At 38.6% G+C, this 21100-nt stretch overlaps 1 protein-coding gene across 2 annotated transcripts in view; it reads left to right on the forward strand.

The window, feature by feature from the left end:
* The window catches only part of LOC122564824 (rab GTPase-activating protein 1), a 194546-nt gene that overhangs the window by 148747 nt on the left and 24699 nt on the right, over positions 1 to 21100 (forward strand). For both annotated transcript variants that reach the window (XM_043720124.1, XM_043720125.1), the window contains 4 exons: positions 518 to 631; positions 5492 to 5566; positions 6431 to 6556; positions 9812 to 9955. In XM_043720124.1, the coding sequence (XP_043576059.1) occupies positions 518 to 631; positions 5492 to 5566; positions 6431 to 6556; positions 9812 to 9955 (459 nt within the window). The remainder of the gene's footprint in view (positions 1 to 517; positions 632 to 5491; positions 5567 to 6430; positions 6557 to 9811; positions 9956 to 21100) is intronic.

The raw sequence follows: 21100 nt of genomic DNA on the forward strand, positions 1-21100 counted from the left end.
ATCAGCATCATTGCTGAAATTGGCAGAATAAATTATGGGTAGTTTGAGAACTAGAGAATCGACGTTTCAGGCATAAGCCCTTCTTCAGGAATGCCCGAAACGTCGATTTTCCTACTCCTTGGATGCTGCCTGACCTGCTGAGCTTTTCCAGCAACATAATTTTCAGCTCTGATCTCCAGCATCTGCAGTCCTCACTTTCTCCTAGTTTGAGAACTAGTTGTTCTCACTAGAAATTACTTTGATGCTTCACAAGATCTTTCACATGTATCATTTATTGACATCTAGAGAATCTGATCTTAAATAATTTATCCTCAGAATTTAGCATTCACCCCGAAGTGAAAGAACAGGGTGTTAAATCAAATTGCCCTGTGTTGTGCATGCCAATAATAGTGAACTTAGACCCCATCTGTTTAATTAAGTAATTAAGAATGTGCTCTCACCTAATAAAGATTTTGTGGAATGCTTTAAATCTTGTGTTTTTTCCATGTATTAATATACCTTCTTTTTCTGGAAATAGGAATCTCCCCAAGATAGTGCAATCACCAGGGATATCAATCGAACTTTTCCAGCACATGATTACTTCAAGGACACTGGTGGGGATGGTCAGGATTCCTTGTACAAGATATGCAAGGTATCAGCTTGCCAGTATATTGTGGTGCATTTTTGATTATGAATATGTTTATTCTAATTCTGATTTAATGTTATACCCATTTACTTCTGCAAATAGATTTTACAGTATCCATTAAAATTTTAAAGTCTTCAATAAGCTTGTAAATTTTATCACACTTTTCAATTGAAACTGTAGTTATCCTCTAAATGTGGCATCCTGTGTTTCTTTTCGTTTCCTATCCCTCATAACTAAATTACACTTAATATAGCAGAAATTGTGCTTTGTTTTTGAATCTCTTTCAGACTTCAGCATTAAGCAGTAAATTGTGTTGATGAATTGGAAACATTGGTACAGGTCCTTTTTGCCTTTAAAATTTCAGGAAGAGGTTTTTGAAACTGCAGTGGTTGCTTTCATGTTATTAAAATAGTCAGAGCAAATGAGAAAAAAGATTCCCTGAAGTGTCTCCAGTAAGCTGCTGATAGAATATCAAACAGAAATTTCTGTATGTTCTTTTAGCAATCCAAACATCTGTGACAGACCATTATCAATACAACATAAACTGTCAAAACAGAAGGCAGCATGGAGCAATGAGAAACTATTCAGAGCAAGCTTTTTCCTCCCATAAACCATCTGTGGTTTGCTCATTTTTTATTTACTTATTTTTTCTCTCAACCTTGTGAAACAAGTAATAAACCAGTAACAAAACCAGAAAGTTGAAGCAATCTAAAAATCGTCATTGGCCCCCTTCAAATGATCATAAACCTTTTGCATGAAGTCTGCAACCTATATTCTGAAATATGGCATTATTTCCATTACTCTTGCAATATCCAAATGTTTTACCATATGGTATGAAATTGCCTTTCCTAAAATAGATGCTGTCCAGCTCAGTGAATTTATCAAGGTGGCATAATGTCTATTCTTGTGTTTGTTTTGCCCTTGTCCTTAGTATTACCTGTATCTAAATTATTTGCATGTCTCATTATTTCAAAGGGTTTTGAGTTGTTAGGAGGTTAACTGTAGGTAGTTTTTTTTGTTGTTTAAAGTATTAGGTGTCTATGATGTTGTCTACTCATCATGGCTACTTCCGAAATATCTCCCAAACCTGAGATCTTCACCATCCAAAAAGGATAGGTGCAATATCTGCATGGCATAACCTATAAATTCCCTTACAAGCCACTCTGTTTGGACTTGATCACTTTTCCTTTATTGCCATTGGGTCATAATACTGGTACTCCCTACTTAACAGTAACTTCACCACACATACTGCAGTAGTTGAAGAAGGCCTACCACTACTACCTCAAGTGCAACCAAGCATCACTAAGTAATGTGCAATAAATACACTCAAATTGTAAATTTTTAAAAAACGCATCAAAGTCCTCTTTCTGATCAGCGAATAGCACAAGCAGGCCAGCATTATTTATTGTAATCCTAAATGCAGTGACAAAGTGTTGCCGATATGCCGTTCTATTGTAGGTAGAGGTGGTCACAAAGGGATAAATTGTCACTGTTTCTGGATTAAATATTTGTACTGTGTTTCGAAGCCATTTTGTTTTACCTGTACTGAAATTCTGTTCAAACATAAAAGGTCTAAAATGTTAAGAAACTGAGCTAAATTGACAAACAAATCAACAGGAAATACAGAAAACTCATAACTGAAGATGCTTGTGCCAATCTTATCTGATTTTCTAACAGTCATAGATATATTTGAGTTTATAGAGTTTTTTTCAGGAACAAATTGTTTTACGGAGTAATTAAAGTGGGCACATTTAAGAGCAAATGCAAACACTTAAAATTCCAACTACTTAATGTTAGAAAAACAAGTCCACTTTCCAATGTCATTTTATTCCATTGAACTACCTTGGCTGCAAATCTGTGAAAATGGGCAACATGAGTAGATGTAGTACAAGAAGGTAATTGAAATCAGTTGACAAATGTTACCACTGTATGAAATTATAAGAAACTCAATAGGATTCCTTAGAGAGACTTATGCTGTTGATGATAATAGCCAGATTGGAAACTTAAAATTTTAAGTTGTCTGATGTAAATGGTAAGAAACAAAATCAGCAAATCAGAATCAACCTTTTCCAACTAAAGTAGCTGACAAAGCTTTTAGACGTAGTAATTATTTTATGCGTACCTCGTTTTGGGATTCCCCATGTGCTCTTTGCAGCCTTAGTTTTCAGCTTTCAGGTGACACTTTCTCTTTGACTAAGCTTGTGGTTCAGTGAACTAGTGTCTCTTTGTGCCTCGGTGTTATACTTTGTTTTATTATGTTTGTGTGTAGCAATTGGAATATTTTGCTGTAGAAAAGGCTCTACAGCACTAACGTTTTCAAGAAATGTTTGCAAACTAAACAATAACTGTGCATTCACCTTAATATTTCTGAGCTGCAAACAGGTCTCTCTGACTGATGTAGGTTCCTGACATTTGATGATTCAGATAAAACTTTAACATTACTAATTTATGTGGTTGGCCTGACAGGAAATAATAATTGATGCAAGATGGCTGGCTCAGCATGCATGGTGAATAGCTTGATGTTCATTTCAGTTGTTTACTTTGAACTGTTAACATCAATTTGCAGTATATATATCTATTGCAAACCTGGCAGGAAGTGAGGTCAAGTGCTACTTACACAAAGAGTATTGCATCTTGTTGCACAATAATTTTGTTTACTCCATACCCAGACAGTTTTACTTTAGGCATAGCAATATTGAATAAAATGGATGAATATTTGCCAAATTCATAGTACCAGTGCAACCTATATTTAAAAATATTATAATTATGGATAATATTGACTAAGCTGCATTCATTACCAACTCTTGAAGGGGTGGTAGTCTTGCTTCAAGTTGATCATAAAGTTATGTATCTACGTGTAGATATTGTTGCTAATCGCTCATGGACTAACTAGGATGTGCTCTCTCCAAACATTAGCAGTGTGTTCTAATATCTGCCCTTTTGAAACAGCCATGCATTATTCATTTGAAGTAGTGAATTTGTGCTGTGCCAAAATAGGAGATTTCTTCCCCTGCTTTAAAAGCCTACATAATTTATGTCACCTAGCATTAAGTGAAATGAATTCAATTATTTGTAGTAAGAGAAAATGTGAAGAATAATTGAACATCCTATTTTCATTATTTCTCTGTTAAATTAAAATGCTTGACCCAAGAAGTCTCAAAGCTAAATTGGAATTTCATTAATTTGAAATGTTTTCTTTGAAAATGAAACATATGCCTTCTTTCTGCAGTGTGGCTGTAATTCCTTCTAGCCAACCAATGTTAACTCTCTCCGGTTCTGATAAATATTTCCAGTTTCCACAAATGTGCAAATTCTAAATGATCTTGTGTCCCATGTTAAACATCTTTGACCCTCCCTTATCCAATACAGAGAGAATTAGCTGTGATTGTTTTGAATTCATTATAAGTATCTGCTGAATAACAAAGCCATTCTTCACTGGACAAAATCACTTCACCATCCGAGAGATGGTTGAGTATGTACACCGTAGTTGATTGTTCAAAATTGTACATACAAATTGGCAAAGCTTCAGAACCAAGTGAAGAATGTTCAAAAGAATAGAAGTAGTTTATTTCTTTCCAGTGAAAGCCACGTGGTTCTAGGAGTTTTACTTTTGTAGTTTAGAGTCCGATGTCCTAGAACTATCCTCCTTCCACTTCACACTTATTTTAGTGGAAGTTATAATGTGTACATCTTAAATCAATAATTTAAAATTGTCTTGAGTCTGATTATGCTTGGACTTCTGATATTTGTTACCTGTACCATGGTCAGCACCAGCCAAAACCAAGTAATTCAGCCTCCTGACAATTGAATGACTGATGCTGGGGGCAGTACTTGGCCTTTGATAAGCAAGTTTGGTAATGTCTCATTTACATGATGGATCACAGAAATGAAGAGATATAAAAATACACAAAATAATCTGTGTCTACCTGGGAATTCATTTCAGAACCTTGTATGTTTCTATCTGTGTTCACCCCTCATCACTATAAACTGCAGAGAATATGGACACATTTTTCAGCTCCTCCTCTCAGGACAGTAATCTTATCCCAGAGACCAGTCTAATGAACTTTTATTGCACTATCTCAAGTGCAACAACAAGGGATCCCCAGTTTATGAATGTTCAACTTACAATTTCATACAGTGGTGTAATTTTAAAGACTCAACTTATGCATGTTTGCTGTATTTAGAAATGACTGCTTTACGTTGTCCTTCAATGTTGTCTGACTACAAATCAACTTGCGATCAGACTCCAGAATAGAACCCATTTGCAACCTGGGGACTGCCTCGATATTGTTCCTTAAATATTGAGACAAAAATGGCACCCCATGTTCTCCCCACTACTACCATCACCAGCGTGCGCACATGTGCACTATGCCACACCACTGCGCCCCCACCCCCAAACAAAAAGAGAGTGATTTGGCTTGTGATTCACTGATATCCAGCACCAATCCTTTTGACTATCCTCCAGTCAGTGTGACAAGCTGAAAATACCCCAAAAATTCCTCCCCTCTTTTCCTGTCATTAATCATCCTCCATTATGTTTGTTTTGTTTAGAGATTTTTATGTAAGTTTATTTTTCTAAAACTATAATTACAGAATTAAAATACACAATTACCTTTCAGCTATCATGTTAAGTCATCTTGAAATCAGAAAATGAGCTTTAATTAACAATTTTCTTGTACAGTATAAATGTGCATTTCTTTTTAAACTGATATTCTTGCAAATCCTCGAGTGCAAGACAAGCAGCTTTAACAAAATGGCTTCAGCAATATTTAATTTCTGTGCTGGTAGATGACTGTTGAAGATTAATTTTGTATAGATTTTGTACCATTAAGTGTTAAAGGACTCTCGAGTTGAATTTCTTTTCAGGCGTATTCCGTTTATGATGAAGAGATTGGTTACTGTCAAGGCCAGTCCTTTCTTGCTGCAGTACTACTCTTGCATGTGAGTGCATTATTTTGAGAAGACATATTATACTTGAAACTGTTATCTATAATGGCTTGAAATGATTGTGTGAAGTGCCATCTTACGGAAATATTTTGTACTGCATGCAGGTTTTTCAATTCCGCTAAATTTATTAAGGTCACTAAATGTTTGTTATAAGTTATTTTTATAAAACTTTGCATTCCTTGTGCAATTCTGTCTTAAAAGGAAGTTGGAACGATGTTAGGATGACACTTTAAAGCAGTTCAAGTTTGTTGATAACAATAACAGGAATTGCTGGAGAAATTTAGCACATCTGGCAGCATTTATCAGTGACTGTTTAGAGCGGTTTGTTAATAATCTGGTGCATTAAACAGCTTAAGATTTATGCATAACATTGCTGTGCAATCATTTTAAAATGTTCAAGTTTTACATGTTGCCACATTGAAGTAAATTTCTATAGACAGCTCATTCTTAACCAGAAGGCCTTTTTGGACAACTGTGCAGCAAAAGATGCATGACTGAAAAATCAGCTGTTAAATCTGCAGTTTTAAAATTTATAGAAATGCCTGTTTCCAAAAATCCGTTTTCAAAAAGGATTTTCCAGCTATACTGTTTTAAGATGGTGATTTAGAAGCACCTTCCTTGTATTACATTTCAAATACTACTTGAATAACTTGACCATTTCTGCAGAAATTCTTTCTGGTCAACACACCACCCATCTTACTTTCTTGTATGTCGAATAAAAAGCATCCAAGTGGAATTGGATTATTGATGTATATTATGCTTACTATTGAATTTTTTGAGCTGTGCAAAGTATTCTACCAAAGAAACTTATTATAAGTAACTTTTTAATGACTTAAGTTTTCATTTATATCCTTTCAGATGCCTGAAGAGCAAGCATTTAGTGTTCTGGTCAAAATTATGTTTGACTATGGACTCAGGGAACTTTTTAAACAAAACTTTGAAGACTTGCATTGCAAATTCTATCAGCTGGAAAGACTGATGCAGGTAATTACAAAAAAAAACCTAAACAGTAGTTATGGTGTGGTAAGGTACAGTTCATACTACGATATTCAGTCGGACTGGTTGGGAGAACCCTGGTCAGTGTAGCTTTTGTTTTAGTGTGGCATTTTTACAAAGTAGATTCAGAACAACATGGGAATAAGTTCATTAAAACTGATGGAATCTTTTCACAGTCAACGTTGGTAGATGTAGCATTGGGGCAATGAAAACTGAGCAAAACCCACGCCACAATCATGTTTGAGAGCAGTCATTTTGAGCTTGAAACTGAAGTGTTTGCTGAAGCTATAGCTAATTAGCATAAGATGTAACGTTAATGATTTCTGTACCTAGCTTCACCCACGGAAATCAAGCCAGTCACTAATGCTTTTATTTGCTTAACATTGTCATACAATAATTATTGGATTTCACATGTAGTGCAAATGGATTACGTTTCTGCTTATTGCTTCCTTGGAACCTGAATTTGTAGTGTTACTTAACAAAGGATGAATCTTAGAATGTTATGCAAGTGCCATTAGTAGATTAAGTAACATTGGTGTCAATTTCACATATCTATTTCTATCTCATTTTCCAGAAACCCAAATTTCCAGTCACTGTTCTACTGCCGTGAAAAATTTTCCATACAAATTGTTTATTTTATTCAATACATGAATAGATTTGACCTGGTTATTTAAACAGAGTATTGTGTTTTGATCTAAAAAGTTACAACAGACCTACCTCTTTGAGAAGAAGTTTCAAGTGACACCAAAATAACTGCAAAGCAAGTTTTTCTTTCTGGAAAAGCAGATCTGTAAATCTGAATAGGTATATGAACTTTGTCAATAGGGAACATCACAAAGTAACCCAGTGGTCCACTATATTTTTTAAAAACTCGAGATTTTGGGTGAAGTGTCAATGCTAAAAGAAACACTTTTTAGAATTCTATATATGTGAGTGCAAATTTTTGGCATTCCTTGATATTAAGTACATAATTTCAAGATGTAATCATTTACATAAATGATTTGGATGTGAGCATAAGAGGTACAGTTAGTAATTTGCAGATGACACCAAAATTGGAGGTGTAGTGGACTGCGAAGAGGGTTACCTCAGATTACAACAGGATTTGGACCAGATGGGCCAATGGGCTGAGAAGTGGCAGATGGAGTTTAATTCAGATAAATGCGAGGTGCTGCATTTTGGGAAAGCAAATCTTAGCAGGACTTATACACTTAAGGTCCTAGAGAGTGTTGCTGAACAAAGGGATCTTGGAGTGCAGGTTCATAGCTCCATGAAAGTGGATTGATAGGCTAGTGAAGAAGGCATTTGGTATGCTTTCCTTTATTGGTCAGAGTATTGAGTACAGGAGTTGGTAGGTCATGTTGCAGCTGTACAGGACATTGGTTAGGCCACAGTTTGGAATATTGTGTGCAATTCTGGTCTCCTTCCTATTGGAAAGATGTTGTGAACCTTGAGAGTTCAGAAACGATTTACAAGGATGTTGCCAGGGTTGGAGGATCTGAGCTACAGGGAGAGGCTGAATTGGCTGGGGCTGTTTTCCCTGGAGCGTCGGAGGCTGAGGGGTGACCTTATAGAGGTTTACAAAATGATGAGGGGCATGGATAGGATAAATAGACAAAGTTTTTTCCCTGGGGTCGGGGAGTCCAGAACTAGAGGGCATAGGTTGAGGGTGAGAGGGGAAAGATATAAAAGACCTAAAGGGCAACTTTTTCACGCAGAGGGTGATATGTGTATGGAATGAGCTGCCAGAGGATGTGATGGAGGCCGGTACAATTGCAACACTTAAGAGGCATTTGGATGGGTATATGAATAGGAAGGGTTTGGAGGGATATGGGCCGGGTGCTGGCAGGTGGGACTAGATTGGTTGGGATATCTGGTCGGCATGGACGGGTTGGGCCGAAGGGTCTGTTTCCATGCTGTACATCTCTGACTCTATGACTCTAAGATACTAATACTAAAATGTTGGTGAATAAGGTGATCACCTTGAGTTTTCATTGCCTAAATGTCAAATTTTTATAATACATGTTATTCTGAATCCAGTATCATCATCAAAACAAAGCAGAATCAGTTCCATTTGGTTTTTGACTCAACTGCCTAAACTCTTCACTGTTTTTAATACATTTCAATTGCATAATAATTTAATAGACTTTTGGTTCTCATGCCAATACACCACTCAGCAGGAGTGATCATGCCAAGGCTAAGCACATAATAGGCCCAGCGTAATGGATCTATTGTGTATTTGAAATTGGAGGTATTTGACTACAAAATGACTTGTTCTATAACTCAACCTTAATCAAAAAACAGTTTCCAGAAATTCATACAAAATTGAAAAAGCAAATCTGAATTCTAGTTCTGCTCATATTTTTAAATAGAGATGAAAACTCTTACCAATTCTCAAGTTAACAACTGATAACTAGGTGTTTCTTTAGAAACTTGAGTGGTTCCTGTGTATTGTCTCTTATGATTCTGAGGATCTTCAATCTACCCCTTAATTCAACTTGACAAATTTTGACAGAATTTTGTTTTGATTAGTTTTTGTGATCACTTCCTAATTTCATTTCCTGTTATTAGTTTAAAATTCTGCAACTTATTATTTTTCCATCATAATTTGGCATTTACGTTTATTACTGTAATGCTCTGTGCTTCTTATCTTGTACACTAAAAGCAAATAACTTAGTTTTTGCCCTGTTGCTGTTTGTGGAATATTGCTGTGAATAAATTGGCTATTGTATTTTCTTAGATTTATTACATTGCAAAAATGCTGCATTTGTTGTAGAAACCTCTGGGGGGGGAGGCACCGAACATTGTTTTTATTAATATGCATCTGTGACAACTTTACTGTCAAGTAACTTGTACTAAAAATAAGCTACTTGTATTATAGCTAGGAAGGGCCATCAAAAGACAGTAATTTCAGTACAGGTCATTCTCCTACAACACGTCTTTTGTTGCGAATTCACTACAAACAATTGATGAATTGGTGACACTGTTTCTAAAGCGCAAACTTTTAAAACGTGTTGGCTGTAACGCGCTCACATCGCTAGCACTTTAAGCACTGTTTCTAAAGCATGATTTTTCTATAACACAGGGTTGTATAAGAATACAACCAGTGCATTGTAAAAGAATTGACTATTCTTTTATTTAATTGAGTTGGTGAAATGAGTGTACCTTTACTTCAAGAATGGCTGTGCAGTATCTGAGGGCAAGAACTTCTATTCTGCTTCTAATAAATGTTGTTTTTACTTTCAGGAGTACATCCCAGATTTGTACAACCACTTCTTAAACATCAGTCTTGAAGCACATATGTATGCTTCTCAATGGTTTCTGACTTTGTTCACTGCTAAGTTCCCACTCTATATGGTCTTTCACATTATTGATCTGCTGCTCTGTGAGGTGAGTGTATTTTTATAGGGAAAGTAATTGTATCCATAAAATATCAAATTTAATTTTAACAATGATAAAATTGTAAAAATATTAAAGGGGATTAATATTAAGTTTACACAAGAATATTAATAAGGGTTTTGCTGCTTCTTTCATTTTTGGTTTCATTTTAATTTCCAGCTTTTATCCTTTTCCTTCCTTCCTTGTCTGGCAACATCCGAGGAGCAGGATTCCTGTTGAAGGGCTTATGCCCGAAACATTGGTTCGCCTGCTCTTCGCATGCTGCCTGACCTGATGTGCTTTTCCAGCGCCACACTCTTGATTGTGATCTCAGCATCTGCAGTCCTCACTTTCTCCTCCTTTCATGTCTGCGATGGGTTTTTAAAAGCACACATTAGGATCTCACTGTGACCACCTAGATAATTGAGACTGATTTAGTGTGACAACTCAGTTAGTGAAAGTACCCATTTGTGTCGTGTAATTGAATGGCACTGAACTAGCTACAGGTGATTCTCCCCATATGGTGACTAATTCTGGCCTTAAATGGTAGTTCAAATAGACAGTCAATCTTTGTAACTTCTGGGAGGTGTGGTTCAGATCCTCTATATGTGTCCTATCAGTCACATCCTTCCCAAGTACAGCAAGGGAAATTAAGAATAATTACTCTTGAGCCAAATACTAATTTCTTCTTTTGGAGATACTGATTGGCTACTACCAGGAAAAAAAAACTAATTTGAGAAAAACAGGAAATGACAGAAGACGAAGTAGTGCAGTCCAGTACTGACCGAGGAAGCGAAAAGTTGCATCGAGCAGGGAAATTGTTACTTTCATGTTTGAGGAAGATTCAAATTTGGTTGTCCCAAAACAATAGATAAAAATAGATAAGTCCCCTGGGCCTGATGGCATTTATCCTAGGATTCTCTGGGAAGCAAGGGAGGAGATTGCAGAGCCATTGGCCTTGATTTTTATGTCCTCTTTGTCTACAGGAGTAGTGCCAGAAGACTGGAGGATAGCAAATGTGGTTCCCTTGTTCAAAAAGGGGAGTAGGGATAACCCTAGTAACTATAGGCCAGTGAGTCTCACTTCTGTTGTGGGCAAAGTCTTAGAGAGAATTGTAAGGGATAGGATTTATGAACATCTGGATAGGAATAATGTGATCAAGGATAGTCAGCATGGTTTTGTGAAGGGCAGGTCGTGCCTCACAAACCGTATTGAATTCTTTGAAAAGGTGACAAAGGAGGTTGATGAGGGGAAAGCGGTAGATGTGGTATATATGGATTTTAGTAAGGCGTTTGATAAGGTACCCCATGGTAGGCTACTGCAGAAAATACGGAGATATGGCATTGAGGGTGAGTTGGAGGTTTGGACTAGGAATTGGCTGGATGGAAGAAGACAGAGGGTAGTAGTTGATGGCAAAGTTTCTTCATGGAGTGCCGTCACTAGCGGTGTTCCGCAAGGATCAGTTTTGGGACCATTGCTGTTTGTCATTTTTATAAATGACATGGAAGAGGGGTTAGAAGGTTGGGTGAGCAAGTTTGCGGATGACACAAAAGTCGGAGGAGTTGTTGACAGTGAGGAAGCATGTGGCAGGTTACAGCAGGATATAGAGAAGCTGCAGAGCTGGGCAGAAAGGTGGCAGATGGAATACAATGTAGCTAAGTGCGAGGTGATTCACTTTGGGAAGAATAACAAAAAGATGGGGTACTGGGCTAATGATCGGATACTTGGTAGTGTGGATGAGCAGAGGGATCTTGGTGTCCATGTACACAGATCTCTGAAAGTTGCCACCCAGGTAAATAGTGCGGTGAGGAAGGCATATGGCGTACTGGCTTTTATCGGTAGAGGAATTGAGTTCCGGAGTCCTGAGGTCATGATGCAGTTGTATAAGACTCTGGTACGGCCGCATCTGGAATATTATGTGCAGGTCGGTATAGGACAGATGTTAGGGGTAGATTCTTTACTCAGTGAGTCGTGAGTTCATGGAATGCCCTGCCAGTAGCAGTGGTGGACTTTCCCTCTTTATGGGCATTTAAGCGGGCATTGGATAGGCATATGGAGGATAGTGGGCTAGTGTAGATTAGGTGGGCTTGGATCGGCGCAACATCGAGGGCCAAAGGGCCTGTACTGCGCTGTATTCTTCTATGTTCTATGTTCTATGTAATGTTTGTTCAAAGAATAATTAAGGAACATGCATGCAACACAGGTTGAGAATTGTAGCGATAACATACTTCAAACCACTTACCACCTCCAAAATTCTGTCAACATCCAAAATTTCTTTTGTGAAAATGTTGGCAAAGTTCTCTTGACCTTTTCTGTCGGTAAACCATAAATAGTGACCATTTTATTTATTATTTTTCATTCGTTTGTGAGACTTGGGCATCGCTGGCTGGCCAGCATTGATTGCCCATCCCTATATGCCCTTAGGAAGGTGGTAGTGAGTTGCTGCCTTGAATCACTGCAGGCTACTTGCTGTGGGTTGGCCCACAATGCCAGTAGAGAGGAAATTCCAGGATTTTGACCCAATGACTGTGAAGGAACGGCAATATATTTCCAAGTGGTTTGGAGGGGCACTTGCAGGTGATGGAGTTCCCAAGTACCTGCTGCCCTTGTCCTTCTAGATGGAAGTGGTCATGGGTTTTGAAGATGCTGTCTAAGGATCTTTGGTGAATTTCTGCAGTGCATCTTGTAGATTGTACACTCTGCTGCGACTGAGCACTGGTGGTGGAGGGATTTAATGTTTGTAGATGTGGTGCCAATCAAATGGGTTGCTTTGTCCTGGATGGTGTCAAGCTTCTTGAGTGTTGTTGGAGTTGCACCCATCCAGGCAAGTGGGGAATATTCCTTCACACTCCTGATTTCTACCTTTGTAGATGGAGGATAGACTTTGGGGTGTCAGGAGGAGAGTACTCGCCGCAGTATCCCTGGTCTCTGACTTGCTCTTGTAGCCACTGTGTTTATGTGGTGAGTCTAGTTGAGCTTCTGGTCAATGGGAACCCCAAGGATGTTGACAGTGGGGAATTCAGTGATGGTAATACTGTTGAATGTCAAGGGGCGGTGGTTAGAGTGTCTCTTATTGGTGATGGTCATTGTCTGGCATTTGTGTGGTGCGATTGTTATTTGCCACTTGTTGGCCCAAGCCTGGATATTGTCCAAATCTTGTTGCATTTGAGCACGGACTACTTCAGTGTATGAGGAGTGGCAAATAGTGCTGAACACTGTGCAATCATTGGGGAGCGTCCCCGCTTATGACAGAGGGAAGGTCATTGATGAATCAGCTGAAGATTGTTGGGCCTAGGACACTACCCTGAGGGATTCCTGCAGAGATATCCTGGAGCTGAGATGACTGACCCTCCACAATCACAACCATCTTCCTTTGTGCCAGCTATGACTCTAAGCAGTGGAGTGTTTGCCATCGATACCCGTTGATTCCAGTTTTGCCAGGGCTCCTTGATGCCATGCTCTGTCAAATGTGGCCTTGATGTCAAGGGCTGTCACTCTCTCCTCACATCTGGAATTCAGCTCTTTAGTCCATTTTTGAACCAAAGCTGTAACGAGATCAGGAGCTGAGTGGCCCTGGCGCAACCCAAATTGGGTGACACTTGATAGCACTATTGAAGACCCCTTCCATCACTCTACTGATGATAGAGAGTAGACTGATTGGGCGGTAATTGGCCATGTTGGATTTGTCCTGCTTTTTGTGTACAGGGCATACCTGGGCAATTTTCCACATTGTTGTAACTGTACTGGAAGAGCTTGATATTGTAACCTAGGATTTGATTTGAGAGGAAGGAACTTGGGTCAGAATTAACTGTGCTCAATTTAAATCAGGGTCATTACAAAGGAAATATAGCTAGAGTGAACTGGGAAAAAGAGTTTAGCAACAAGGAGAGTTGATATTTGGCAGATGTTTAAGAAAATAATTCATGCCTCACAGCAAAGACATAGTCATAGAGATGTACATCATGGAGACAGATCCTTCTGTCCAACTCGTCCATGCTGACCAAATATCCTAAATTAGTCTAATCCCATTTGCAGCAGTTGTCCCATATCCTTCTAAAACTTTCTAGAAAAGGTTCAGAAAAGATTTCTAAGGATGTAGCCAGGGTTGGAGAGTTTGAACTGTAGGAAGTGACTGAATAAGCTGGGGCTGTTTCCGTGAAGTGTCGGAGGCTACATGGTGACCTTATAGAGGTTTGTAAAATCATGAGGGGCATGGATAGCATAAATAGATAAGGTTTTTTTCCTTAGATAGGTGGGATCCAGAATTAGAGAGCATAGGTATAAGGGGAAAGGGCAACTTCATGCAGAGGGTGGTGCAAGTATGGAATGAGCTGCCATAGGAAATGGTACAATTAAAACATTTAAAAGGCATCCCCGTTAGACGACTTTGATTAGGTAACAATCAGGACAGATAAAGGGGAAGCAGGAGACATGATGTATTAGGATTTTCATAAGATGTTGATGAGGTACCTCACACGTTGGAGGTAGTTCATGAGCATGGATGGAAGATTGGCTAACTATTAGAAGACAGTTGGGATACAGGGAACATTTTCAGGATAGCAAACAAATGTAGTATCACAGGGATCTGTGGTGGGGCCACAATTATTTAGTATTTTCATGACTTGGATGAGAAAAATGAATGTACAATAGCCAAGTTTACATATGGAACAAAAATAAGTGGGAAAGCAAATAGTGAAAATAAAATGCAGTCTGCAGAAAGATATAGGCAGGTTAAGTGAGTGGGCAAAAATTTAGCAGATGGAATGCAATTTGAACAAATGTAAGATTACACACTTTGGCAAGGAAAACAGGGGAGCTGAATGAGATTTAAGTGGAGAAAGACTGCAGAAAACCACAGCAGAGTCTTTAGGAGAAAAAAATCAAAAACTAGTTTACAAATTCAGGCTATTCATTTAAACTGAATGGAGAAGTAGTCTTTTTGAAACTCTACAAGGCACTACTCAGATAACAGCTGGAATATTGTGAACAATATTTGGGGCCCTTATATAAAGAAAAGATGTACTGACTTTGGAGACAATCCACAGAAGGTTTGATAAGATAATCCCAGGCATGGAGGGACTGTCTTATGAGGAGAGGTTGAGTAGACAGTGTTTGAAAATAAAGATTCTTAGGGACTTGACAAGGTAGATGTCGAAAAATGGTTTCCCTTTGTAGGAGGGTCTAAGATCAGAGGGTAAAAATCTGAATAAGATCTCACCCATTTAGGAAAGAGATGAGGAGGAATTCCTTCTATGAAGGCTGGGAACTGTGGAACGCTTTACCCTACAGGGCTGTAAAGGCTGCTTTGTTCAGTATATTCAAGGTCGCGATAGGTTTTTTTAATCAGTAAGGGAATGGGGGGTGGAAAGAGAAGAGGAAAGCAGGAAAGTGGAATTGTAGATTATCAAATCATCCATGACCTAATTGAATGGTGAAGCAAACTCTGGACTGAATACTCAGGTTTTGCTCTTACGTCCTATGATCATCGTATGGCCGAACCGTTGAGCAGCCCTCAATGTGAAGCAATCACCCTATACAGAGTCATAGAGCTGTACTGCATGGAAACAGACCTTTCAGTCCAACTCGTCCTTGCCAACCAAATATCTTAAATTAAGTTAGTCCCATTTTTTCCAGCATTTAGCCCATATCCTCCTCAACACTTCTGAATCATATATCCATCCAGATGCCTTTTTAAATGTTGTAATTGTAACTGCCTTCTCCACTTCCTCTGACAGCTCACTTCATGCACACACCATCCTCTGTGTGAAAAGGTTGCTCCTTAAGTCCCTCTTAAATCTTTCACCTCTCACCTCCAAACCTATGCCCTCTAGTTCTAGACTGTTTCTCCCCCACCCCCCACCCAATGGAAAAGTCCTTGGTTATTCACCCAAAAATAGCCCAGCCTATTTATGCCAGCCCTGTAGCTCAAACCCTCCAACCCTGGTAACATCCTTGTAATTCTTTTCTGAACCCTTTCAAGTTTCACAACATGCTTCCCGTAGTGGAGAGACCAGAATTGAATGCGGTTTTCCAAAAGTGGCTTAACCAATATCATATACAGCCCCAACATGACCTCCCAACTCCTGTATTCAGTGCACTGACCAATAAAAGCAAGCATACCCAAACGCTGCCTTCACTATCCTGTCCACCTGTGACTCCACTTTCAAGGAACTATGAACATCTCTATTCAGCAACACTCCCCAGAGCCCTACCATTAAGTGTGTAAATCCTGCCGTGAATTGTTTTTCCAAAATGTAACACCTCACATTTATCTAAATTAAACCCCACTTGCCACTCCTCAACTCACTGACCTATCTGATCAAGATTCCGTTGAACTCTGAGGTAATCTTCTTTGCTGTCCACTACATCTCTAGTTTTGATGTTATATCGAAACTTATTAACCATAACTCCTATGTTCACATCCAAATCATTCATGTAAATAACAGAAAGCAGTGGACCCACCATCAATTCTTGTGAGACACAATATGTTCAAAGGTTTAGAAGTTAGCACAATCACATGTTGCAAAGACTGAAAAGTGCCAGTAGATTGTTTCTCTATTTTTGAAACCATGCAGATGCAGTATTTCTTTTCTAAAGTACAGCAAAAAAAGAATGCAGTAAGGGACACTATAGAATAATTCCTCATCAAGCTGCTATTTCATTATGAAAATTATTGTACTTTAACGCATGTTAACCACATGGTGGTGCTGTTAAGGACAATTCAGAATGACCAGAGATGCTCCTGAAATACAGGTCTTTGTATCTGTATCGCTGTACTAAACAGCATGCATTTAATCACAAGATTTATTTAAACTGTGATATTTTGTTTGACATTTTTAACTTCTATCAGAAAGGCTTCTTCTGGATTATAAATATGTTTAAATTTTTCGGCATCTGGAATTCCAATGATTGTATTGCAGGGTTGATATTCCTTAGCTGAAGGTTCATTGTTGATGGATTCATTTTTAGCAAAGGTTTATTTATCCGAGCAGTTAGCAACTAAAATATGACTTTGGAAACTAGTCCTAAGGATTGTACTACTGTTGAAAACTACCTCTTTCATTTATGCTTGACAATCATTAAATTGTGTACTTTTTCAAGTTCACTTGACTTTTCTAGTAAGTTTTGCAGGACCAAATTCCATGATAGGGTAATAGAAAGAGATTTAATTTGAGGCTGGATCCAGGATTTCAGCATTGATGTAAACAGTCAGTGCGATACTTTGCTATTGAATAATGGTTTGAGCATTGCAGTATGTACTGTAAATGTTATGGGGTGACACTTTGTTATCGAAATATGTACTGAATGGGTTTTTCTGTTATAAGTTTTATTATATAGTTATCATTTTTTTGGTGTTGATGATCCCTTGAGACATATTAGTTTGCTTTGAAAGTCAATACCAATTTCCCTCGACCAGTTTTAAAGTTCATGTTAGTGCTGATCCGTGTGCATTTTAAAAAAAAATCCTGAGTTTGTGAAAAGCATTGTAAAATTAAAATTCACTTGATTATTTAGATGGTTCTAGGACTGAATTCTCCAACTTTTACTTTCTAATTTGCTGTTTCTACCTTCTAACCATCTTGATGAGCATTAACTAATCCTGATCAGGCCACCCAAATAATAATTTGCAGGACATATGGAACATAAGACAAATCTCCGAACTGCAATCATTGGGATTCTGCAATGTAACCAAAGCAGTGACAAAAGATAGCAATGCAATTCTGCTATTGAAAGTACAAACATTTGAATGTGGGTATTGAGGATTTTCAAATTGAGGAATTGCAAAGTAGAACTGAAGGAATAACCAAACATACAACTAGGACAGCTGTAAATTCAATGTTCAGTAGTAACGTTTATAAGCAATCTAAAGGTATCTGCTATACTTTGGTGGTAGAAAAAGTGGATTCAGCACTTAATTTTCTTCTCAATTCTTACTCCTTTGAAGACTCCTGACTCTTTGTTAACCCTTCATTGGCTTATCTAAGTCGTAGTTTTCATTTGTGAGCTTTCTGTTTTAGCAGCTATTTAACTACAGAAAGGAATGAAGCTGAGCATGATGAGGACCACGTGTCCACAGGAATTGCTGGACAGTGATCAAGAACTAGAAACATTATTTCCTATCCCCCCTCAAACCAAGATGCTCAAGCTGTCTTGTTAAATAACGTTGCTGCATTTGGATGTACAGGTTTTTAAAAAAAGGAAGTGGAATTAATAGATTTCTCTGACTGAAACTAAAAATGGCCTGTAACTTATGGAGAAGAAAAGAAAGTCTTGACAAATTTAGTCTCCTCAATATCCTGGAACGTTTTGAATCAGTTGCCAAATTGATGCTGGAAGGCTAGTGCTAGCAGATAAGGAAATAGCTGAAGAACTTAATAAATACTGTGTCAGTCTTCACAGTGGAAGACACGAGTAATATTCCAATCATTAAGGAGAGTCGGGGGCAGAGTTGAGTATAGTAGCCATTACAAAAGAGAGAAAGTGCTAGAAAAGCTGAACGGTCTAAAAATTGATATATCTCCTGGCCCCAATGGGCTACATCCTAAAGTTCTGAGGAAGGTAGCTGGGGGAATAGTGGAGGTGTTGGTTGTGATCTTTCAAAAATCACTGTGGTCAGGGAAAGTCCCAGATGATTGGAAAATTGCTGTTGTAACCCCCCTTGTTCAAGAAAGGATCAAGATAAAAGATGGGATATTATAGGCCGATTAGTCTAATGTCGGTTGTAGGTAAAATTCTAGAATCCATTGTTCAGGATGAGATTTCTAAATTCTTGGTAGTGTAGGGTCAGATTAGAACAAGTCAGCATGGATTTAGTAAGGGGAGGTCCTGCCTGACAAGCCTGTTAGAATTCTTTAAAGAGGTAACAGGTAGGTTAGACTAGAGAAACCCAGTGGAGTCATCTATCTAAACTTCCATAAGGTGCCTCATGGGAGGCTGAGTAAGGTGAGGGCCCACTGTTTTCAAGGTGAGCTACTGCATGGATTGAGGATTGGCTGTCTGATAGAAGGCAGAGAGTTGGGATAAAAGGTTCTTTTTCTGAATGGCAGCCGGTGACAAGTGGTGTCCTGCAGGGTTTACTTTATATATTACTGTTCACTTTATATATTACTGATCTGGATGAAGGGCCGGGGGCATTCTGGTGAAGTTCGCTGATGATACGACGTTAGGCAAACAGACAAGTAGTTCTGAGGAGGTGGGGAGGCTGCGGAAGGATTTAGACAGTTTAGGAGAGTTGTCCAGGAAATGGCTGATGAAAGTCAATGTGAGCAAGTGCGAGGTCTTGCACTTTGGAAAAAAAAAATACAGGGACGGACTATTTCCTAAACGGTGAGAAAATCCATAAAGCCAAAGTACAAAGGGATCTGGGAGTGCTAGTCCAGGATTCTCTAAGGGCTGACTTACAGGTTGAGTCCGTGATTACGAAAGCAAATGTAATGTTGTCATTTATGTCAAGAGGTTTGGAATATAAAAGCAGTGGTGTGGTTCTGAGACTTCATAAAGCTCTAATTAAGCTCCATTTAGAATACTGTTTCCAATTTTGGCCCCACACCTCAGGCAGGACATACTGGTACTGGAGCATGTCCAGCAGAGATTCACACAGATGATCCCCGAAATGGTAGGCCTAACATAAGATGAATGGATGAGATCCTGGGATTGTACTCATTAGAGTTTAGAAGGTTGAGGGGAGATCTCATAAAAACTTACAAGATAATGCACGACTTAGAAAGGGTGGATGCTGGGAAATTGTTTCCGTTAGGTGGAGAGATAGGACCCTTGAGCACAGCCTTAGAATTAGAGGGGGTCAATTTAGCATGGAAATGAGGAGACATTTCTTCAGCCAGAGAATGGTGGGCCTGTGGAATTCAATGCCATGGAGCGCAGTGGAGGCCGGGACATTAAATGTCTTCAAGGCAGAGATTGATAAATTCTTGATCTCGCAAGGAATTAAGGGCTATGGGAAAAGTGTGGGTAAATTGAGTTGAAATGTCCATTAACCAGGATTAAATGGTAGAGTGGACTTGATGGGCCGAATGGCCTTGCTTCCACTCTTTTGTTTTATGGTCTTATTACTTCACAATTGCTTTGTCAGCAAACAAGATGGCAAGACAGTTTGGGTGAACAAAAAAAAAATACAATGTAAGAAACGTGGTGAGGACAATGAATCAACAGACTTTTTTTTGAGATTTTAGAATATTGCTGATCAGTTTAGTTTAGGGTGTAATGCTGAACAATGATGTTAGAGTAATAAGAATTATTACAACTATAAAGAGGATAAACTGAGAGCAAAGATCAGAAAAGAATATTCAACCTTACTTTAGTTCAGATTTTCACAAGAAGATTAGCAAAATTCAAGATATAATTGGCCCATTAGTTAAGTTGATATGGCAGAAGTAAAATTGGCAGAATGTTATCTATCTTGACATTTTGTTCATTTTTTTAAAAAGTCAGCTTTAAGGCCAGTGTTGTATGCAATTATGAATATAGATTTAAACCATTATAATAAAGTCTTGTGTGTTTGGATCAGAGACTTTGTGTACAAAGTGACCCATACTTTACCAACTGTAACTACATTTTAGAAGAATGACAGGAATCTCTCCGAAGTCGATAAACTCCAGCAGGAGTAAGGTAAACTTAGAGAGATGATGTTTGTGGAGACCAGAACCAGGGGTCACAATCTCAGCATACAAATTAGGCTGTTTCTTCATCTAGAGAGGAATGACTCTGTGGAATTCTCTGCCAGGAAACAATTTAGACCATGACATGGAATGTTTTCGAGGAGTTGGGTATAATTCTTATGAGTAAAGGATTCAAAGAATCTAAGGGGAAAGTGGGAACAGGGTCTGAGTTGGACATTTAGCCAAGGTCATGTGGAATGGCAGAGCAGCTCAAAGGACTGAATGACCTACTGCAAATTGTTTCTAACACACAATCACCGCAAGGATCTGTTTTGGGACCATTGCTGTTTGTCATTTTTATAAATGACCTGGAGGAGAGGCTAGAAGATTGGGTGAGCAAGTTTGCGGATGATACGAAAGTCGGTGGAGTTGTTGACAGTGAGGAAGGATGTGTCAGGTTACAGCGGGATATAGATAAGCTGCAGAGCTGGGCAGAAAGGTGGCAAATGGAGTTCAATGTAGGTAAGTGTGAGGTGATTCA

Source organism: Chiloscyllium plagiosum, chromosome 30 (genome assembly GCF_004010195.1).
Source record: "Chiloscyllium plagiosum isolate BGI_BamShark_2017 chromosome 30, ASM401019v2, whole genome shotgun sequence".
In the NCBI taxonomy this organism is placed as follows: domain Eukaryota; kingdom Metazoa; phylum Chordata; class Chondrichthyes; order Orectolobiformes; family Hemiscylliidae; genus Chiloscyllium; species Chiloscyllium plagiosum.